This window comes from Neltuma alba, unplaced genomic scaffold, assembly GCF_004799145.2.
Source record: "Neltuma alba isolate B1F8T4 unplaced genomic scaffold, ASM479914v2 tig00011700_pilon, whole genome shotgun sequence".
Lineage (NCBI taxonomy): Eukaryota > Viridiplantae > Streptophyta > Magnoliopsida > Fabales > Fabaceae > Neltuma > Neltuma alba.
In genome coordinates this window covers 30,659-46,039 of record NW_021636337.1, presented here as the reverse complement: position 1 = coordinate 46,039, position 15,381 = coordinate 30,659, and the positions used below count along the sequence as shown (strand labels likewise).

Below are 15,381 nucleotides of genomic sequence, written 5' to 3'. Positions count from 1 at the left end.
TGATAAAAAAAAAAATCATATTCATAAATTAAAAATTATACTCGTAGTCCTTTCGTGTTCAAAGGAAGAAATCAACGGTGTAAACTGAGTGTCTGACCGGGTCTGTTTTTGACGGACTAAATTATTCAGGACGAGGGCCTAAATTTACGTATTGTAATATCAAAATAGAAGTATCGTAATAAAATGTTCGGTACAATGGGGCAAAATTCATTCTCTTAAACGTTCTTCATTTTTTTTGGGACCCACTTTGTCCAGTCAGCTATGTGCTCTCTCCTACCGGCTACCATTCTCAATCTCTCTCGTATTCTTCCACCTCTCTCTTCTCTCTTTTTTGGTTTTTCCACACCAAGCGTTCAATATCTGCCTTGAGCCGTGAACAGGTTCTTCCACTTGTCATTGGGCTTTGCCTGCGTACAGGTTATAGAGCACGGAGGCGGCGTTGTTGCCAAAGATGAAGTCGACGTTGCAGGAGATGTCACATTCACGGTAGAACGTTAACTGACGGAGGGAGCAGACGCAGAGGGTGTCTTCATAGCCCACAAAGATGCATTGGTAGAAGGCGGAGGTGTCGGCGCCGTTTCTGAGGGCCACCACCGGGTGCTTGCTGGGCCCTGCCGGGTTCTCTATGGTTATCCCTTTCACAATGAAGCCGTCTCCTACCATCGTTATCGGATCATTATCATACTATCATCATATTTCTGTTATAAAAAATAATTCTTAATATAATATCTATTTAATTAATTTGATTAGATTAAAAAAGTTAGGTAAGTTAGTTAATTATAAGAAATATGATATATTTTTTTTAAAACACCACAATCACCTTCCTTAATATCTTCCCTCCTTCCTTCTTCTACTTGGTTATTATTGAGAAAATATCCATAGGAGTAATTTAAAAAATATTAATAAATATGAAAAATAAGTATTATATTTAGAATTAAACTTAATTTAATAATTAATCCTATATTGGGAATAGAAAGAGTACTTGTCAACTTTTCAATTTAAAATGCCCGAAGTACTGACTTTTAAAACCATGAAAGACTGCTCACGATGGAAGACCTATGATGGGATGGTTTTTGATATCAAATGTTTCTGTGGGATGTGGTTTTTGACTGGGTCAGATTGAAAGCCATGAAAACAAATAAGAAGAAACAGAGAGAGCCGAGATCCGCGTTCATGCTGAAAAACGAGGTGGATCATTTGGAAGATGAGTGCAAATGGAGAAAGGGAGGCGGATCAAAGAACACTAAAAGGAAAACAGAGATGTCGGACTCTTGGTGTGGGGAAGAGAGAGGGGAAGGATGAGAGGGAATGAGGGATTATTAGAAATTGAGAAAAGCAAGGAGAAAGCATAGAGATGAACTGGACAAAAGGGTATTTGGCAATACTAATAAATGTTTTTAAAAAATATTTTTTTGTAAAACGAGATAATATCCTCTACATATTTATTTCGTATATTATAAAAGTACTTTTAAAATTATAGTTTGATTCTTACCCAAATACTCTCAAAGTGGTCCCGTAAAAAACAAAAAGTGACGAACGTTTGGAAGAATTAACAGAAATAGTATTTTGGCATCATTTTAAAATATCTATATGGGTTTTTACACACAATATTTTATTGATGCTTCATTTTGATATTATAATAGGTAAATTTGTCTATTCACCCAATTATATATATAAAATTTTTCTAAATTTAGAATTATAAACTAATAATACCTTTTAAAAATTTAATAATAAACTACCCTAAACTTTGTAGATAATCCCAAATTTATCAATTTTATATCTTTAAATTTTATTTTTATATGTATATAATCCCTTTAAATTTTTTTTGCCACATAACCCTCTTAAACTTTGAGTTTTATATATATATATATATATATATGGACAAAATTGATTGATGTATTATATTTAGAATTGAAGTTAACATATGTGTATATATATCACTAAATCCCGGTTTTACGACTACCAATCAAAGAAGCACAGCAACAACCGTTCGTCACAGAAAAAGGAAACACAGACGCCACATTGTCCATAACCGAGACTATGATTCACACCCTCCCGTTTAGAGGAACTATGATTTGCCAATTGAATCACATGATCTTGGAATGGAAATTTGTATTTAGCCTGCTTATATAATGACATACCCCCTCATATTCAAAATATAACCAACAAATTTTTGAACTTTTCTTTTTTGGATTTATAATTTGGATTTATTTGACCATTTATACGCATATTTTAATTTTTATTTCTGATTAATTATGTCTCTCTTATTTTTTAACTTATTTTTTCTTCTACTTTTTCTCTAATAAGAATGTTTTAAAAAAAATAAGTTATAATTTTTTTAACATATTTATTATTTTTAATTAATTTTTTAAGATATGTGATTTAATTATTTGAAGTTTATATTTTGAATTTGAAGTAGTATAAATTTTTTTTCACTAAACGGCTATTGCAGACAATGTAATTAAGAGGGTATTTGAATGAATATCAAACCATAATTTTAAAAATAATTTTATGATATATGAAATAAATATGTGAAAAATTTATCTTAATTCACAAAAAAAAAAAACTTTTTAAAAGTATTTCCATGTTACCCAACAACCCTCAGACAGTCAGTTACTTCGGTTTAAGTTTATTGTGACGCGATCGCGCAAGGATGAAAGTTGAAACAACCGGTCCGCGCCAAATCGTCTTGCTTCGAACTTGGGAAGTTGAAACTTCCTTCTCTTTCCGTCCATTCACTGGTGAGTGACCGGTACATTCTTCTTGTTCTTCTTCACGGGGCGGAAAATATGCCGGAAAATTTTTTTCTCCCAATTTTCCGAGAAAATTTTCTCATTTTTTCTTTTTTAATTTTGAAAATGGGATAATCTTTAACAGAGGGGCCGCTTTTCTTGGTCTCCACTCCTTTGTGTTTTAACTTTCACTTTCGTCCTGTTTAGGATGATTTTTCTCACTCTCTCTCGCTTCTGCAACAATGAACCTCTTTCGCCCTTCCCCCTCACTGTCGGCTAATCTCAGCGTTGTTGTACTATAGGCAAAATTATCGGGAATTTCGTGACTGCGCTCACAAACTGCCTCGTTTTTTATGGCGTGGAAGGATGTGCTGTCATCCCTCTTTCCGTTTGGAAGATTCTTGGCTTTGTTAAAGGTTAGTGATTAGTGAACTGCTTTCTGATTTTCTTTCTGTTTTCTTGATTAGGTAGGGAGTGGTTTTACTCTATGAAGTAACTTTTCAACAATTCTCCATTTTTGTCTAGTGCTATTGTTTTTTTTTCAGTTCAGTTAACTACGCAAATCATGGTCCTCAAATTTTGCAGGTTTATGAAATTTGGCGTGTAGTGTCATATTTTAGAGCGGAATTTTATGCCGAAATAGAGCTTTAGAGTTTTGCCAAGGTTTTGTATTCGGCAATTGGAATATTCATGTTTGGTAGAATGAATCCTATCCTGGCTTAGCCTGCATGACCTGCACGCTCTTCAATTTTCATTTTTTATTGATTCACAGATTCAAAGAGTATAATAGCAGAGTTTTGCCAAAACAGAATTCTGGAAATATATGCATCATAGGTAGGGACATAAGTGTGAAAGTATGTCTGCTATTATTACCTAAATTTGACATGAGTGAAGCAGGGTTTCTTCTTCGTTCAGACGAGGAAATAACAAGCGTGTATATGTATATCAACTTTAGCTTATTACAAAGGAAAGCCTGGTCAAACAGTAAGACTTTAGAGCCATCTTGGAAGTATCTGATATCTCAGTGCAGGAAATGCTTTAGAGTTTTACTATGTCCCAGCCTTGTAATTAGACGATTCCTTTCCAATTTCACTGTCTGCCTTGGTTTCTTACAGCAGGTAAGCATGGGACAAGTTGATCCTGCGGCTCACACCATCAAATCTCATGGAGCTTCACTTGCAAGAAATCACTTGCAAGACTGGCTTATATTGCTTTTTCTTTTGGTGTTAGAGGTCATTCTGTATGCCATTCATCCATTTTATCGCTTTGTTGGAAGGGACATGATGGAAGACCTTAAATATCCCATGAAAGACAACACAGTGCCAGTGTGGGCTGTTCCTGTAAGTTTTATTCTTTATCTGAAAAATTTAAAATTTTAATCCTGAAAGCTTTGTTCGCTTGTCATGGGATCTGCTCTGTTGGGTCTATAGGTTTATTCTGCATAAGATTCACATGTTATGGTGTCAATTTAAAGTGCCAAGCTGACTGATAATTGTGCTCATTTTTTATAGTTCTCCTTTGAAAATTGCTTGATTTGATGCTTTATTAATTATCATGATAACGGAACAAATTATTGGCATCTAGTCATCTACCCCGTTTGTTTCTAACACTTCTCTTTTTTAGCAAGTTAATAATCCCAGTTGTTGCAAGTAACAGAGTGAATTTAATAATTTTTCTCTTAATGGTCAGCTCTATGCAGTTTTGTTGCCCATTGCTGTTTTCCTTTTCTTCTATATGCGTAGGAGAGATGTTTATGATTTGCACCACAGTATTTTAGGTAAATTTTCTTTGCACTTTCATATACGTACATTAGTACTCAAGAGTCGTTGAAGAATTGTACAAATGCGGTAAGCAATGTACTTCATTGCTAGCAGGTCTCCTATATGCGGTGCTGGTCACTGCAGTCATGACTGATGCAATAAAAGATGCAGTTGGCCGACCTAGACCTGACTTCTTTTGGCGTTGCTTTCCTGATGGAATAGAGGCAAGTAACGTCTATTTCAAATTGATTGTATAGTTAATATCAATATCAATATAATCAATATCAACCATAAAAAGTGGAAGAAGCCATTGTGCAAAAATCATAAATAGTATAACTTATTTTGATTGTAGTACAAATGCATGGAATACTTTTTTTTTTTTTTTTTGAATAAACGAGATACAGTGTCAAGCCATAGAGGCAACTCTTAGGAGCAACATGCTTAATACACACGTTAGCCCACGAAACATTCAACTAACCTAAGGATATTGTCTGCATCATTTGAAACTCTACGACGGGCATAATGAGCTAATTAGTCAATGCAAGAATTGGTCTCCCTTAACCTAAAAGCATGGTCAAAAGTGATTGTCCAATCTCTCATAATAGACGTCCTTATTTCAATAAGAGTATTGATTAGAGGGCACATGGCATAAACTCTATTTCTTGTATATACTACATTTTCTCACATTAAATGATTTAGTATTAACCAGAATGTTTTGGACGGAGAGATTGAGAGGTTTAAGATCACGGGGACTTGTGCCCAATTATGTGCAAATGACAACAAAAATTTTCTTATCTTAATGGGTCCGTTTGGAATGGTATATAGGTAACTTTTCAATCGTGATTTACGACATACAAGATAAGTATGTGAGAGAAATTTTGTCTCGACTTATATGAAACGTGCTTATAAGTGATTTCAATCCTGATTCCAAACAGGATCAATATTGGACACTTTTGCATATTCCGGTCTTCATTAACTCAAGCTGCCAAATGTTTTCACCAAACTATCTGTAGCATGTAAACTGCCAATTTTTCTTTTTTGATGGAAAAAGGGGGCCTAGGTCCAGCTTGACAACTTATAATATGGGGGAACAGTTCCCCAAATAATCAATTTATATAGCAAATGATAATCTACTTTGGAAGGTGGTCATTATAATCATCGTCTTCTTGATTACCCTCACAGGTTTACAATAAATGGGGAGGTGTGGTATGTCATGGGAAAGCTGGTGATATAAAAGAAGGACACAAGAGTTTCCCAAGCGGCCATACATCTTGTGAGCAACAAGATTTCAATTATAGTTTTTTTAATCACTAATTGACTGATATGGTAAACGTTTTGTACCATTTTCACTTTTCATTTTAAAAATAGAGGGTCAAAAGTGGCAATCATATAGTTTTACACAGTAACTACATTCATAGTATAAATTAAGTTCATAACTCTTGCTGATTAATTACTTTTTACTTCATCGTGTTACTAGCTAATTAGTAGACAAATATATGTTATGCACGAACCTCTGGTCTAATGCAATTCAGTTCTGCAGGGTCGTTTGCAGGCTTAGGTTTTCTTTCTTTGTACCTATCTGGGAAGATTAAAGCATTTGATCGGAGAGGCCATGTGGCAAAGCTGTGCATTGTTTTTCTTCCTCTACTTGCTGCTTCTCTAGTTGGCGTGTCTCGGGTAGATGACTATTGGCACCATTGGCAAGATGTGTTTGCTGGAGGTCTTCTAGGTCTTTTTCTACTCTCTTACAGTGCAAGAAAATTTATTTGGTATCATATCAATATTAGAACTCAATTAGAGAAGAAGAAATAAACTATCTCCTCTTGTATGTTTCTTCCAGGGCTTGTTGTGGCGACCTTCTGCTATCGGCAGTTCTTTCCACCCCCTTATAATGACGATGGTAACACTTTTATGTCTGTTCTTTTGACATTTTGATTAAAGCAAATCCCCTCTGTAAGGTTCACATTATCAAGTATTGGTGGCCATCTCTGAGGCATATTTGATCGTATCATGTTCTTATCTCAACATGGTTCAATCAATACATTGGACTATGATAATAGTAAACACGTCCATGTTAACTAACTATACTTCAAATGTTTAGTAATAGATGTGCCACTTTTCCTCTTCTTAATTCGCCCGAACCGCTGCATCATGGGATTTTTGTCTTGAAGAGCACTTTGTCACCTGAATACAAAGATTAGATGTTTCTGTGGTCAGATCTACATTGGTTGTCACTGTCTGATTCTTGCCCGTTCTTTTCCATTATATATAAAAATTTAAAATCATGCAAATTTTAGCTCTCCAGGAACTGGTGTTCGGCTTTTCTTCCCCATGAGTGACTTATTTTTCAAATCTGTGCACCTAAGAAATGCTGTGGTTCCTCCATGGTTATTTTATAAGTCTGCTGATTTCCCAGGGTGGGGAACATATGCATATTTCCAAGCAGTGGAGGAGGAATCGCGAGCTAATGCGAACAGGAATAACCAGAATACTGCAGTTGGTGAGCAGGACGTGGAGACTGGGGCTGTGAATCCAGGAGCACGGCGAAATCGTACTGATGCCTTCACTCATTTCCCTTTGCACTGCGATGACATTCATAGCCCTACATTGGAGGCCATGGAGCTTGAACGCAAGTGACGGATCTCATGTACAGCTTTAGGCGCTTTTCCTTCATGTCCTCCTTAGGCTGTGATTGCTTTTTCTGTATTCATGTATATGTGGTCTTCCACGCAGCCAATTGTAGTTATAATTTTAGCTGCCAAATGGCATGTAGCATTGTAGCTAGCCTGTGTGTTGCACAAGATTGAGAAATTAAGTTGTTCTTGGAAAATATTTCATATCATAATTTTGGATGTGTTTGGGGGATGTTCTATTATCTCTAACGTATAATAAATCATTTATGGTGCGTTTAGTTTAATGATTTGAAGGAGTGAGGAATGGAAGGATTTTGCTTCTTCTCCCCTGTGATAGTTAAAACAAAAATTGAGGGAAGGCGCCTGGTACCAAATGAAAAAAAAGATAAAAGATAAAAGAAAAATAGAGGCTATGATGTGAAGCCAAACCAAGAAAACACAACCCACCATTTTAACCTCTTTTATTTATTTATCATCCTTAAAACTCTTGGAAGGCGATTCACATCTGCATCTGCGTTTTTCTGGTACCAGCTTGACTCGAGAAAGGAATGATCCAGTCTCAGCATATATGTCTTTTGCTTCCTTAATCATTAATTATCTTGTTAATTATTCAATCGTATACATTCATCTTTTCTTAAAGTAATTTGACCCGTTCAATATAACTCTTAACAAATTTGGTGTTTATTGGACAATACTATTACCTTTGCTTAATATAAAATTTATGTAACTAATTTGAGTAAATTTGGGTTCTGTTTGAATTTTTTTGGCTTTTTTTGAGTTTTTAATTTATTTCTTTATGCAATGATGCAGCTTTTATATGTATGATTCCAATTCCAATAAATATCAATTAAAAAGATAGAAAAGGTGGGAAGCGAAGTTTGTTATTGAGCATTCCAACAAACTAAAATTACTGCTACACACACAAAAACAGAAGTTCCCGACATATGATATAAAGACAAAAATGTCTTTAATTATTAGAAAGGACAAGCACTTTCAGACTTAAAATAAATTTAAAATAGACAAATGATATGAATGACATTTAAAATAGATTCTTAATAGGTCATCCTCATCTCTAGTCTTTAAAAGTAGGTTCATGACTTGACGGCAAATTCATATAATTTTCTGTCAGAATTGCCTGAATCAGAGTTATAGATTGCGATAGATATACATTAATTGAATAAATAGGCCGGCCTCACAAACGTGTAGAGTAGACTTTTTGTTGACCAGCACCTTGTAGAGTAGGCTTTAATGTTGGGTTTGGAGGGAGAGAAAAGCATATAGAAAAGAAATGGAAGTAAAAAAGAGAGAGAGAAAACCCGAGGTAATGCCACCATCATTTCTGTTTGGATTGATGAGAAAAAGAATTTAGAGGTAAAAATGGACAAATGTCACCATGACAAAAGCATCACACGTGATTTATTATATATCATGACATTATCTATGATAAAATTATAATAATAATAGGATTATCCACATATTATCAATTAAAATAGATGAAAATAATATTCATATCTGTATGTTATAAAATCAAATAATTTTGTATGTTTTAAAATATATAATAAAAATCAAATAATAAATTAAAGAAAAAAAGTGATATATGTTTGAGAATATATTTTTTGTAGGGAGAATATTAAAAAATGCCTTTAAATTTTAAAATCCTAAATTAGTCTTGTTTACCTCACTTTAATAATAATTGACAATATTTGAAAAATCAAATGATAATATATTTTTGTAGTTATTCCTGATTTGAAAATTAAAAATTTTAAAGATATTATTTTTGAAATTTTTTCTTTTTCATATCTATATATATTTAAAAACAAATTGAAAAAAAATTATTCAAGCTTGTGAAAGTGAATAGGGGCATTAGGTGTAGGGAAAAGACAGTGATGAAAATCATGCGTGCCTTCACCCATAAGCTATATGTTTAAAACGGCAATATTATGAAGAATAATTGACTTGGGGTTCATATAATCAAGGGTTAAGGTGCATCCAGCACTCCCAAGTATTTTGTCAAGTGCACCCAGTGGTTTAAAGTAATTTATGGTGCAATTTTACCCTCAAAGTAATTAAAATGGTGCACCGGTATCCCATGCTAACAGATCTGTTACTTTGACCGTTAAATTGATGAGTCAGCACAAGTTTGACCAAAATAATCTAACGTGGCATGTCTAATAAGCAGATGATGTGGAATTTTTTCGAAGTTAAGGTGCATCCAGCACCCCCAAGTATTTTTCTAGGTGCACCCAGTGGCCTAATGTAATTTATGGTGCAATTTTACCCTCAAAGTAATTAAAATGGTGCACCGGTATCCTATGCTAACAGATCTGTTACTTTGACTGTGAAATTGATGAGTCAACACAAATTTGACCAAAATAATCTGACCTGACATGTCTAATAAGCAGGTGATGTGGAATTTTTTTCATCTGCCACTGCTTTGTTTTCTCTATTCAGTAAATGCTCTCTTTGGCTCTTGGAATTTTTTTTAGAGTAAGAAATTTTTTCGGAGATACTCCTCTGGTCCTATTTATAGGGTAGAGAGAGAAGATATTTTTTGGTCCTATTTATAAGGCATTGAGAGAATTTTTTTTGTATGGATGTACAAATTTACCCCTCATTTATTATTGTATTGACTTTGTTTATATGAGGTATAATATATATTAAATAGGAATAAAATTGAAAAGTTATTAAAATTTAAATGAGAGTTAATGAAATTTAAGGTTTTCTTTGGTCTGTGTGAAACATGCTGGAAGTGCCTTATAAATAGGACCAGAGGAGTAATATTCAGAGAAAACAATGGAATTAACAAGAAAAGCCATGTCACCTACTTATTAGACATGCCAGGTCAGATTATTTTGGTCAAACTTGTACTGACTCATCAATTTCACAGTCAAAGTAACAGATCTGTTAGCATAGGATACCAGTGCACCATTTTAATTACTTTGAGGGTAAAATTGCACCATAAATTACTTCAGACCACTGGGTGCACCTGGAAAAATACTTGGGGGTGCTGGATGCACCTTAACTCCGAAAAAATTCCACATCACCTGCTTATTAGACATGCCACGTCAGATTATTTTGGTCAAACTTGTGCTGACTCATCAATTTAACGGTCAAAGTAACAGATCTGTTAGCATGGGATACCGGTGCACCATTTTAATTACTTTGAGGGTAAAATTACACCATAAATTACTTTAGGCCACTGGGTGTACCTGGTAAAATACTTGAGGGTGTTAGGTGCACCTTAACCCTATAATCAAAAGGCTTTTAGATAATTCTCCACCAGGCGTAGTTTCTATATAATGAGCATTTCAACACATTATTAATTGTTAAATGTTTTGAATTGTCCGGATCGGTTCGATTAGATTTTTATTTGTCACTAATGTATTTATGTATGAATATTAATACACATACTTGGTAATTTTTTTATAAGAAATAATCTCTCTTATAATGATGCCTTCACACATAAGAAACATATTTTTTTAATAAAATTTTAGATTAATCTTTTTACTTTTATTTTCAGTAAATATATGTCACTTATTATCTTTTTTTAAATAAATTTTCATTCATCAACTCTAATCTACTCTTTTTACAAAGATATAAGTAAGAAAAAATGAATGTGACAGTCCTTATAATTTTATCAAGTTTTGAATCAGGCCTTTAGTTTTTTTCTTTTTATTTAATTCTTATTGTTTGCTCCGTTAATAAAATAGTCCTTCTGTCCTAAATGTTTGAAGATGCCATTAGTTTGGGTTGATCCTGTGGCACTAAATAGGTGTTTGGGCAAAACTCAAACAATAATTTTAAAAAAAGTGATTTTACGGTCTATAATATAAATATATAATAAAAATTATCTCAATTTATATGAAAACACTTTTAAAAAGTAGTTATGGAGGCTGCCAAATGCCTCCTAAACAAATCATAAGTCCACTAGTCTCCTTCATAGCAAGTACCGTTATCTCTCCACCATAACCAGGGACCTCGTGCCTTCTCCAAGCTAAAAGCTATTCGAAAAGAGGTCAAACATGGTGATTGTGTCTTGTTCCACATAAGCCTTGTTTTGGAGTGCTGCTATTACAGTCTTTTTCTCCATCGAGAGGCTTTGGTTAAAGCAAAATCAAGATCTTGACTTCCATCAATAACACTCTAAAATAATGTCATAAAAAAGAAAGTAATATATAAACATTGAAAAAAACTGGATCTTTACATTCATTTTGGAACAAGAAATTCAAAAGGGCTATGAGTTTGAACTTACTATGTCTAGTGGTATTTTTCGAATCAAGAACAATGGGTTAGAGAAAGAAGAAGACCGAAAGAAGAGAAGCTCGCATTCCGATCAATAATTCTGATATTGGGATAATCCATTATGTGTCTTCACAAATTTCGATATTCGCTGTGAGGTTATGTGGCGAAGATAATTTGTTGAATGGAAATTTAGAGATACAGTAAGGTTGTTTGAATTCATTTATCATTATCTCTCTCATCTAAGGGAGTGTTTGGATAGAAACCAAACCATGGTTTCAGAAGTGCTTTTACGGATTACGAAGTAAATATGTGGAGGAAGTTACCTCGTTTTGCGGAAAAGTGCTTTTGAAACCATAGTTTTGGGGCATCCAAACAGACCCTAAGTTGCAGAAGAGACGCGGCAGGTTGGCCTCGCAAGAACGGAGACGGAATGAAGCTTGTGCAAGAGGAGGGTGAAAACGATGAAGGTGCAGAGAGAATACATGGACTATGAGTTTCGGCGCATATCCTGGTTAACTTTAACGCCATCTTCAATATTTTTGTATGGAAAAAAAATAATAAGGATTGAATAACAAGGAAAAAAAATAGGGATCTGATTTTTTTTTTTTTAATATAAACTGAATAACAATAGCTTACAACAAGAAATCCGAAAAACAAAGCAAATTAACTTCCTTCGTCACTCTCCACCTCTTGACTGGGAGGTGGTGATCGATCAAGGAAACACTAGTTGGTATCTAACCTATGAGAGAGTTTAGCTAACCTATCTGCAATATTGATCTCTTCTTTGTTAATATTATATTATCTCTAATTCTTAATATAAGAGCTCGTTTGACTTTTATTTTAGTTCGAAATATAAGACCCCTATCCACTTTGTCTATCATATTTATCCTTTTTTTTTTCAAGGTAGTCCTTATAATAATGATAGTTCTAACCAATACACTTGATTAGCAAGGATATTTTAGAAAAGACAACACCTATTTATTATAAATAATTAACTTAATTAGTTTTTTTAATCTGCTCAAATTAGTCAACTAACTTTTATATTAAGAACCAAAGATAGTACATAGTAAAATGCTAGTCCTCTGAAGCAATAATCTAATGTTATCAATGATATCCTTAAAGGGTTGATCATCATTGCAACCTTGCAAAATAATACTCACAGCCTCTGTACAATCGGAGTAAAGTGTAATTTTCTTGAAGCCTTTCTTCCAACAAATGTCAAGCCCATTGAGAATACCCAAAAGTTTTGCAATCATGGACAGGACCATAATAAGTTTGCAACTAAATTCGCTTATCCATCTATTTGCAGGATCTCGAATAATCCCTCAACATCCACTTCTGCACTCTTTAAGTACTGAGCCATCCACATCTAAAAAGACCTGGACCTCTTGCAAAATTGCTTTGTGGGCGCTGTGCTTCATCTACCTACATAAATCATACATGTTCCTAGCAAATCCTGATCCTAACCAGCTCTTGTTTTAACAGCCGAGGTGTTTGGGTTGAAAAGTTTTTTTTTTTGCATCTATACAATCAAATATCCTAGTAGATATACCCAAAGAGCCTCTACTAGTTCACTTTTCTTGTGTGTTGATCTCCCGCTTCATTCTTTAAATTCCATTTGACTCAATCCAGCCCTTACAGGGTTGAGAAGACCTACCACATTCCTTGTGAGACCACTGACTTCCATCTGTCTATTGCATTAACACAGTCGTTAATCATATGCATTGAATTTTCCACTTGTGCACATCCAAGAGGGTAGCCACCTAGGCCTGGTAATCCTCTTTTTGCTTTGGGATCCGCCATATGAACTCTTCTATGGGAGAATAGCCACATAAAAGTCTTGATTTTCTCTGGTACTTGCCATCTCCACAAACTATTCCAGAACTTGTCTATTGTTGTGTGTGTCCCCGTAGTGAGAAAATGATAGGTAGATTTAACAGAAAAGCAACCATCGTCCAGGGCTTATCTTCTCCTTTCTCCTCACAAGGTCGGTGCACTCAAGTGATACGATCAATTACATCATGAGTAAAGCAAAGAGCCAACTTCACATTGTCCCAATCCCCTTTATCATCAGTGTAGTCCTTTACTGTTTCTTTTTTGTTCACAAAACCTTATATCCAGGAATCAAATTAATTAAGGGGATGTTCATTTGAGACTAATTCTCCAGCCAAAAACATGAAGAAGCTCTATTGCCAATTTTTTTTCTTAATTTGCTCTTTGAATCTTTGCCATATCTCACAAATACCCATCTAGGTCAGTGAAGAAACTGATTTTTTTTCTTGATATCCAGGAAGCTTATAGCCCCACATTTATATTTGCTCTTCACTACTTTCACCCATAGTGCATCAGGGTCAGATATGAGCTTCCAACAAAGCTTCATCATATAAGCTTCATTTTGCATTCTCATATTCTTTATACCCAGTCCCCCAATCTTCTTGTCTTTCATGATCAAATCCCATGAAATAAGATGGAGTTTTCTCTGTTCATCTGTGTCTCCACATAAGAACCTCTTACTAGTGCCCTCTAGTTCTCTTAACAAGCATTTTGGCATAAGCATTGTTTGCATATGGTAAGCAGGTAGGGTTGAGAGGATTGTTCTAACGAGAGGAGCTTGGCCTACAAGATTAAGAAAGTTCTTTTTACAACCTGAAAGTTACTTGTGTCGTCTTTCCAACAAGGGGCAAAAGTTATATACAACGTCTTTTTGTGTATCAACAGGATACTAAATATTTACCAAGATCCACTGTGAGACCTACTCTCATCCTTTTGCTCGTCTCAATTGCTTTTGATCCATGCACATTATTAGAAAAACACATTTTGGTTTTGGATTCATTCATCTGTTGTCTAGAAGCTTCAAAAAATCTATTCAAGCATTGCAACATAATATCCACTTACCAAGTTGACACCTTACCAAAGAAGATCAGGTTGTCTGCAAAGAATAGGCGTGATATATAAGGCCTGTCAGAGCTGAGCCTAATAGGTTTCCACATCTCATCATCAATAGCATCCTGTATTATGTGGTGTAACCTCTCTATACAAAGTATGAAGATATATGGAAATATCGGATTACCCTATCTAATACCCCTAGAAGAGCAGAAAGTATCTGTTGCTTCGCTGTTCCATAGCACCTGGAAGGAGGGAGAGGTGATATAGGCCATGATTATCTTAATCAACTTGTAATCAAGGCCCAAACATTCTAGGGTATGTATAAAGGTCCATTCCAATCTATCATATACTTTCTCCAAATCCACCTTACAGCCATCTATCCATTTTGTCCTTTTCTGCTGTTCATGGAGTGAATCACTTCTTGAGTGATAATAATGTTATCGTTGCTCTATCTCCCCACTATAAAGTTGTATTGATGTTTGCCAACTACCTTACAAATAACACCTTGCATTCTCTTGCTGATAATCTTGGTAATTATATTGTAGCTAACATTACATAGTGATATCAGCTGAAAATCTTTCATCAGGTGAATCCATCTTTGGTATTAATACCAAATTCGTATTGTTGAGCCTTTGGATTTTTCTTGGTTCTAGGAATATTTCCTTGACCATCTGAATAATTAACCCTCCAACAATGCTCCAGTACTCCAGGTAAAAGAAAGCATGTATACCATTAGGCCCTGATGCTTTAAAAGCCCCTAGATCAAACATTTCTGCTTTGATCTCCTCATCTGTCACTTTAAAAGGTAATAATTGTCTATCAACATCTAGCAATTTAGGGAATAAGCTTCTCACAGTAATTTGGGTATAACCACCTATTTCACTAGTAAACAAAGACTTGTAAGATAGAGCCATTGCCTTGAAAGCTCGTTGTTCAAAGGACTACTCCTCACTGCTATTTTTTAGGTCCTCTATATGATTTTTCTTTCTTTTGATGATTGCAGAAGTGTGAAAATTTTGCTATTCCCGTCCCCCCATTTCAACCAACTACATCTTGACTTTTGATGTCAAAGAAGTTCTTCTTGCACAAGCACCTTGTTATATTCCCTCCAAAGTTCTTTTTTTGTGT

General features: G+C 34.6%; 1 protein-coding gene across 3 annotated transcripts; it reads left to right on the top strand.

The window, feature by feature from the left end:
• Positions 1-2,898: 2,898 nt before the first annotated feature.
• Positions 2,899-7,367, top strand: LOC114716946 (lipid phosphate phosphatase 2-like). 3 transcript variants are annotated; one of them, XM_028902028.1, is made up of 8 exons: positions 2,899-3,148; positions 3,851-4,072; positions 4,422-4,509; positions 4,604-4,716; positions 5,675-5,765; positions 6,033-6,221; positions 6,333-6,392; positions 6,909-7,367. In XM_028902028.1, the coding sequence occupies exons 1-8, from the start codon at positions 3,086-3,088 to the stop codon at positions 7,127-7,129; spliced, it is 1,047 nt and encodes a 348-aa protein (XP_028757861.1). In that variant the 5' UTR covers positions 2,899-3,085; the 3' UTR covers positions 7,130-7,367. The 3 variants fall into 3 exon arrangements, with proteins under 3 accessions (XP_028757861.1, XP_028757859.1, XP_028757860.1); XM_028902026.1 differs by having other exon boundaries at positions 2,900-3,148; positions 3,848-4,072; XM_028902027.1 differs by having other exon boundaries at positions 2,910-3,148; positions 3,848-4,072; positions 4,607-4,716.
• The last annotated feature ends 8,014 nt before the right edge of the window (positions 7,368-15,381 follow it).

Bases quoted from the DNA above. Each gene is read 5' to 3' on its own strand.
- LOC114716946 (XM_028902026.1), top strand. From the start codon at position 3,086: ATGGCGTGGAAGGATGTGCTGTCATCCCTCTTTCCGTTTGGAAGATTC. The intron at 5,766-6,032 runs GTGAGCAACAAG...TCAGTTCTGCAG, and splicing joins CCCAAGCGGCCATACATCTT to GGTCGTTTGCAGGCTTAGGT. The intron at 6,222-6,332 runs GTCTTTTTCTAC...TGTTTCTTCCAG, and splicing joins GTTTGCTGGAGGTCTTCTAG to GGCTTGTTGTGGCGACCTTC.